This window comes from Procambarus clarkii, chromosome 37 (genome assembly GCF_040958095.1).
Source record: "Procambarus clarkii isolate CNS0578487 chromosome 37, FALCON_Pclarkii_2.0, whole genome shotgun sequence".
Classification (NCBI taxonomy): domain Eukaryota; kingdom Metazoa; phylum Arthropoda; class Malacostraca; order Decapoda; family Cambaridae; genus Procambarus; species Procambarus clarkii.
This window is the reverse complement of record NC_091186.1, coordinates 13,880,838-13,889,060: the sequence shown is the minus strand read 5'-3', so window position 1 is coordinate 13,889,060 and position 8,223 is coordinate 13,880,838. Positions and strand designations below refer to the sequence as shown.

Sequence of the window (8,223 nt, the reverse complement as noted above, 5' to 3'; positions counted from 1 at the left end):
TAGAGGAGTCTAGCTAGAACCAGCACCACTTTGGAGGAGTCTAGCCTGGAACCACAGTGAACCGGGCCGGCCAGCGATCGCACCACGAGGCTTCACACAACTCTTGATTACCTACTTTGGGATGTAAACAGATGCCACACTGGAAAGTCGTTCTCGTGTCTGCGTGCATATTTTCAAAGAAAATTTAACACAGTGAATGAACTCTAACTTGATTTTTATCCTACGTGTAATCCACACAAGCTTTGAACTTCACCGGGGAGAACAGACTCTAAATGGGACTCCCAGGCTAAAAATACAAAGGAAATTAGGAAGAGATCAATTCTCTTTCCTGGCACGGAAAAAAAGTGAAGCGAGCGGACTTTGATTAACCATTCAATTTCCTCAAATTTGTGGTGAGGTCTGTTAGGGGAGGTGGGTGGGGGGGATGCTAGGGGAGGTGGGTGGCATGCTAGGTGAGGTGGGTGGCATGCTAGGTGAGGTGGGGGGCATGCTAGGTGAGGTGGTGGCATGCTAGGTGAAGTTGGGAGGGGGCATGCTAGTTGAGATGGGTGGCATGCTAGGTGAGATGGGTGGCATGCTAGGGGAGATGAAGCTTATCAGATAAGGTGACGTCTTGAAGGTGTGGTTAGGCCAGCTGGTTGAAGTGAGTCCTGCTAATTAAGGTGAGGCTTGCCAGCTGATGTCAAGCCTGCCAATTGAGGCGAGTCTTGCCAAGTGATATGAAACCTTGTCACGTGAGTTTAAGCTTGACAGGTAAGTAGATGCGAGGCCCTCCAAGTGAGGGGAAGAATGCCAGGTGCAGTGAAACCTATAAGATAAGGCAAGAATTCTTGCGTATTCCAGGCACCACTCCTGTGCCAGGTAAGTTCACTACGGGCTCACCATAGCCCGTGCTACTTGCCCCGCTCCTGTGCCAGGTAAGTTCACTACGGGCTCACCATAGCCCGTGCTACTTACCCCGCTCTTGTGCCAGGTAAGTTACGGGCTCACCATAGCCCGTGCTACTTGGAACCTGTTCCGAGTAGCTGAATCTATAACAACAACATCTTGCGTATTCAAGATTACATTCACGCATTACATCTACCTCCTACTCATGCCCGTGCCATCTCTAGGGTGGCTTAATCTTCAATCAATCAATCTCGGGCAATGAACGAAACCTGCTATGTTAGGTGAAACCTCTCTGGTGGGTGAAACCCACCTGGCTTGACCTCACCTAGTCAAGTTCTGCTTGGATGATGCAAGGAGCTCGCTGGATTACTATCAGGTGTAAATGTAAACAAGCTTGAACATTCCTGTAGCATGGAGGGTGGCGAACATGGTACCTAACGTTTTGGAGGAAACGATAGACGATAGACTCCTAACTGCCAACTACCACCAAATTACCTTGTCATTGATCAGGATAAAGTTCCTTGATGCAATACTAACAACTGCAACAAGAAATCTTAGTTATTCCATAAATAAGGCACACAATCGCATACTGTAAAAGACTGAAGAGATAGAGTACATTGTTGTCCTTGACAACCTAACTAGACTCATCCACAGTGACTCTGGTACCAACCAGACTCATCCACAGTGACTCTGGTACCAACTAGACTCATCCAGTGACTCTGGTACTAACTAGACTCATCCACAGTGACTCTGGTACTAACTAGACTCATCCACAGTGACTCTGGTACTAACTAGACTCATCCACAGTGACTCTGGTACTAACTAGACTCATCCACAGTGACTCTGGTACCAACTAGACTCATCCACAGTGACTCTGGTACTAACTAGACTCATCCACAGTGACTCTGGTACTAACTAGACTCATCCACAGTGACTCTGGTACCAACTAGACTCATCCACAGTGACTCTGGTACCAACTAGACTCATCCACAGTGACTCTGGTACCAACTAGACTCATCCACAGTGACTCTGGTACCAACTAGACTCATCCACAGTGACTGGTACTAGCTAGACTCATCCACAGTGACTGGTACTAGCCACACACTCATCCACCTGACGGATGAGTGTGGCTCATCCACACGAAGACGTTACAGGCATCTCCACGCATCAACAATCGTGTGTTGAACATCTTGACGTTTGCAACAACAACACGGAGAGACATCTTGAACTTTATGTACCCTGTTCATGAACTTTATAAGATCACTCCTCGGTGAATGTTGCACTGCAAGTGACCAGAAGGTGAGTGGAGCGTCTCCTGTGGTTAGACGCCACGAGAATCGTCGAGTGAGTTAAGATCATCTTAAATACTCGAGATTCATCTTGAAGTGCCTCGTATTCCAGTCAGTTTCTCGCGGTCCAGTTGGTCTAATCACCTCTCACTCTGCTAGAGTGATTTGCTTCTCACTATCGTGTCTAGACCGAGGCTGGCTCTCTAGCCATTTCTTTAAGGCTCCTGAAAATTACCTCAATTTGAGTATCTAATTCACAGCTTATCCCCGCCGACAGATTCAACTAGCAACATCCCCGGCCGGTAAATAAAGCATTTACTGACAGCACCCAAGAGACTTGAGTATTTATTGATCACAATAAACTTGTTTTACCCTTCCTCCTATAATTAACAGGTTATGAAGAGCTCAATAAAAAGAGCAGCTTATGGTGTACGTGTGGCGTGAGCAGAGCCTTGTGCCGCCACGAACTGGTTCCAGAGCCATCACTTCCTGCAGATAACCAGCCCAGGGCTGCGGACAGGTACTGGTGGGGGTTCTTATCGTTACTCCGAGCGTAATTTGCTTCTCAGAGGAGGAGGCAAGATGTCAGGGGTGACTATACGAGTCGTCGCGACGGTGGGGGGGAAGTGGATGGCTTTTTTCAGGGGTGTGAGGCACTGTGGAGTTCTGTCCAGGGTGTAAGGTGCTGAGGTTCTGTCCAGGGTGTGAGGCACTATGGAGTTCCTCTCCAGGGTGTTAGACACTATGGAGTTCCTCTCCAGGGTGTGAAGCACTATGGAGTCCTCTCCAGGGTGTGAAGCACTATGGAGTTCCTCTCTAGGGTGTGAGACACTATGGAGTTCCTCTCCTGGGTGTGAAGCACTATGGAGTTCCTCTCTAGGGTGTGAGACACTGTGGAGTTCCTCTCCAGGGTGTAAGGCAGTATGGATTTCCTCTCTAGGGTGTGAGACACTATAGAGTTCCTCTCCAGGGTGTAAGGCACTATGGAGTTCCTCTCTAGGGTGTGAGACACTATGGAGTTCCTCTCTAGGGTGTGAGACATCCAAGAACTCCTGTTAATGAGTCCCTCAAAACTCGCAGATGATTAAGAAATCATTCGCGTAGACAACGAAAACCGCCACACACGGAAGTCCTACATCAGTGCACGAGACATTAATTGCCTAACAAGAGATTAACTTCGAAGGATCTCTTTATATGTGATAAATATGTGTACCTCATAGTACCAGGTACCTCATTGGTACTAGACGTACCAGGTACCTCATTAGTACCTGGTTGTTAAACGATTTGGCGGGTTTTTAATTCTAATATTCTGGGGAATATTAGAATTAAGGATTTTGCCCAATCACTTCGCGTGCTACTGAACAAGAATGTAAGAACTCTTGTATATATATAAATCAAAAATTTAAAATATACATACAAGAAAGATTACCATCGGTGGGTAAGACACATGGAAGAGCCTCCTCCAGGAAGATAACAAATTTAATCCCCCAAAAAATAGGAAATCTTCCATATAAAGACTGATTAAAAAAAGCTTTTATATTAAATTGTAGTCTGTTGAAAGATATCGTACTAGATATTGCATGATTAAAGCATATAACGGACAAAAGGATATCAAGCAACGGGTTGGGGCAATCAATGTATGGTTTCAAATACATCGACACAGAAATCGAACACAAAATAGTGGAAATAAAGTAGGTAGGTTTAAACTCAAGAAAGACCAGAGTAGATATCAGAGAGATGAACGTGCCTGTGCGATATTAAGTATTAATGGGGATATCATTATTTCTTGTGAACCGTTTATTGGGATATCATTATATCTTGTGAACCGTTGATTGGGATATCATTATTTCTTGTGAACCGTTTATTGGGATATCATTATATCTTGTGAACCGTTTATTGGGATATCATTATTTCTTGTGAATCGTTGATTGGGATATCATTATTTCTTGTGAACCATTGATTGGGATATCATTATTTCTTGGGAACCGTTTATTGGGATATCATTATTTCTTGTGAACCGTTAATCATGTTTCTGTGTTCGTGATTTTTATTGCTCATGTAAATATCTTCATTCTTCCATCTTAACCGTCTGGAACTGCTCCAATGAGTAGATTAAGGGTCGCTTCACCCCGGAGAGCGCCTTAACTTCATGCTAATGTAGGTTGGGGGTCCCTCCGCCTGCCTGGGACTCGGGGACACACGGACACTGGAGTGTCCCTCTTAGCGATGTTGTTGTGTCCATTTATTTCCGGTACAACTCTGGTGTTGTTTCTTGTAGGTTGTATATGTGTTAACCAAGAGTCTTATGTTACTGTAGAGCATCTGGTGTTGTTAGGTCTTTCCCCCTCTCTACTGATGTAGTTGGGAGGGGTTAGTAGCCCGTCTGTCTCTCTCTCTCTCTCTCTCTCTCTCTCTCTCTCTCTCTCTCTCTCTCTCTCTCTCTCTCTCTCTCTCTCTCTGTCGTTCACTGGTATGTGTTATGTGTGTCACTATGCAGGAGGTGTCACACATCACACAGGTTTGGGATATGTGATTTTCATTTACTCAGAAAATCTGGAGATGGGGTGTGACTGTAGGGGGTGGGGGGCAGGGGGCGAGGGGAGGCAGTGGGTGTGTTTGTGGAGGGATGGGCAGTTGAGGTCCAGGTGAGGATGGTGTCATGAACTATTTTGAGGAAAGTATGATCGGTAGAATTATTTTGACACTTTTGTGGAAATCAGTCTTTAGTGTTTTATCTATTTTTTTTTTTTAATGTTTTCAAGATTATGCAAGTCACAGTCGCCAGGAGGTTTGCAATTCTTCACATGCTCATTAAGGAGTTTTCAGTCATCAAATAAAATGCCTTGAAAGCGACCAATATTGTCTATGCCTTCACACGCCCACTTGGGACCTGTCAGTCCCAATGATCTCAACATATAGGCAAGACAACAACATCTCTTTCAAGGAGCCTGACAATGCCCACCAGCAAGACCCTGTCAAGGAACATATAGTCCCTACACATACCCAGACCATCACCAGAGATATCTTGACCAACAACACTAAAATAATCACCAGATACAGCGCCAACAGCAGACTGGACACTGCCGAGGCGCTACACATCAAACACTCCCAGCTGACCATCAACACCCAGCCGACCATCAACACCCAGCTGACCATCAACACCCAGCTGGCCATCAACACCCAGCTGACCATCAACACCCAGCTGACCATCAACACCCAGCTGACCATCAACACCCAGCTGACCATCAACACCCAGCTGACCATCAACACCCAGCTGACCATCAACACCCAGCTGACCATCAACACCCAGCTGACCATCAACACCCAGCTGACCATCAACACCCAGCTGACCGTCAACACCCAGCTGACCGTCAACACCCAGCTGACCATCAACACCCAGCTGACCATCAACACCCAGCTGACCATCAACACCCAGCTGACCATCAACACCCAGCTGACCATCAACACCCAGCTGACCATCAACACCCAGCTGACCATCAACACCCAGCTGACCATCAACACCCAGCTGACCATCAACACCCAGCTGACCATCAACACCCAGCTGACCATCAACACCCAGCTGACCATCAACACCCAGCTGACCATCAACACCCAGCTGACCATCAACAACCAGCCGACCATCAACACCCAGCTGACCATCAACACCCAGCTGACCATCAACACCCAGCTGACCATCAACACCCAGCTGACCATCAACACCCAGCTGACCATCAACACCCAGCTGGCCATCAACACCCAGCTGACCATCAACACCCACCTAACACCAGGTTACACTCCGCCATCTTCCACACCAAGACCAAACATGCCACACACTGCCCCAGCCATCACACCAAGACCAAACATGCCACACACTGCCCCAGCCATCACACCAAGACCAAACATGCCACACACTGCCCCAGCCATCACACCAAGACCAAACATGCCACACACTGCCCCAGCCATCACAGAAGCCTGGGAGATGGGCAAGCTGCAGTAGGTCTATTGGTCCATAGTGAGTGGCTCCACCTTGCCACCTTGGGTTAGACATTGGCTGCTCCAACCACAGTGTATCCACTTGCACTCTGCCTTTCATAATGTTGACAGACGTCAACGGAACGCAACTCTTAGCGTCAGGCAATAATAAAACAGCAAAATTTGACTTTTTGGCGAGTTAATTATACAACTTCCTCCTCAAGGGAAGGATAACATAAGATATCTAGAGAAGATTCAAGCTTGAATCATTGATCTCACACCTTTTTGTTATGTCAGTGTTGCTGTCTTCACGGTACTGTGTACGTTTGAGGGTGGTCCAGAACGTCAGGGGTTCGAATCCTGGTCAGGTCATTTAGAGTTCTTAGTATTCTATATATTATATATTCCTATAGGAGAAAACGTCTGTTTGTCTGTTCGAAGCTGTAGACCAGATGCCTAGAGCTAGCCTGACCCAAATTTGCATTAGGTATGGTCTTGGGTACGGGAGGCACATAAGCTGGCCTGGGAAGACCTTAATTGCATGCTTTAAGAATATTAGCAATTATAAACACTCCTAGGCCATTTCCATGGAGTCTTTCAAGGATCCAAGTGTGAAATATGGCGCGTAATTGACGTGGAGTTGTTTTCCATAACGTAATTTTCATCCGGAGTCTGCCAGTGCAGACCGCTAATCACATGCCTCTGTATGACTAACCATCCTGTGTGATGGGGATTTTATAGCATCACCTAGTTAGCTTTTTTGACACACTGTACTCCACTTCATATAGTCTAGGGTAGCTGCACTAATGCAGATGTACCTAATATGTTAATAAAAAAATAAAAAAAAAAAAAATAATTCATGGGTCCCCAGTTATTAGACCTTTCAGACCAGTTGGCATGAGGTACCTGGAGCTTTGCAATTACTTTATTCACTCTCGTATTCTTGAAGATATCCTCACAGTATACCCAAAATTTGCCAGTGCAGGCTATTAAACACATGGCTCTGTATGACTAACCATCCTGCGAGATGGGGACTTGTATTACCACTGCTACCTTATTCAATCTTGTGTTGATGATATCCTCAAAATGCTTCCGGAGTCTGCCAGTGCAGACCGCCCATCACATTCCTCTGTATGACTAACCATCCTGTGTGATGGGGATTTTTTAGCATCACCTAGTTAGCTTTTTTGACACACTGTACTCCACTTCATATAGTCTAGGGTAGCTGCACTAATGCAGATTTATCTCATATCTTAATAAAAAAAAAAAAATCATGGGTCCCGTATAAGCAGCCTGCCCCCTAGATGTACAACACCATCTGGCTAGTACCAAAATAAATCCTAACTTCAATATTAAAATTGCCTGTAGTGAAATAGGGCCTGATGATAACTATGGCATAACCCCCTTTGAAATTAAAAATGCACTCAAGAAAGGTAAAGCTACCTCTCCTGGAGAGGATGGCATCACATACAACACCATGAGAGTACTTGCTGAGCTGCCAAATAGCCCTTTGCTAGAATTGTTTAATCAAAGTCTAAGGCAGGGTGTCTTACCTGACCGCTGGACACAGGGACTCGTAATACCCATACCCAAGCCTAATTCACAAAAATTCAGACCCATTTCTTTGACGTCGTGCATGTGTAAAGTTCTTGAGAGAATTATACTCGACAGACTAATGTTTCAAATCAAGCCCCACCATGCCCCTAACCTGTATGGTTTCCTTCCTGGAAGAAGCACACAAACTTGCTTTGCTGAGTATTTTATTAGAGAGGGACCAAGCTCTCAGGCGGCCTTAATTGATCTCCAAACTGCTTTTGATACAACAGAGAAATAATCCTAGAACAGCTAGCCTCTTTTGGAGTTAAGGGAAGACTGTTGACATGGCTCAGGAGTTACCTGAGTAACAGAACCGCCTCAGTCCTTTTCAAGGGGGTCAAAAGTAAACTTTGTGCACCCTTTGAGTTGGGTACACCCCAGGGTGGAGTGCTAAGTCCCACACTGTTCAATGTTCTGATGCACAAATTAACAACTGATATTCCCACACTATCAGACGAAGCCGTCATCTGTTATGTAA

The 8,223-nt window shown here is 45.7% G+C and overlaps 1 protein-coding gene across 1 annotated transcript; it reads left to right on the top strand.

Moving 5' to 3' along the window:
• Positions 1-5,079: 5,079 nt before the first annotated feature.
• LOC138371814 (110 kDa antigen-like) lies at positions 5,080-6,174 on the top strand. The gene has a single exon (XM_069336838.1). It carries the CDS (start codon positions 5,080-5,082, stop codon positions 6,172-6,174), a length of 1,095 nt encoding a protein of 364 aa, XP_069192939.1.
• The last annotated feature ends 2,049 nt before the right edge of the window (positions 6,175-8,223 follow it).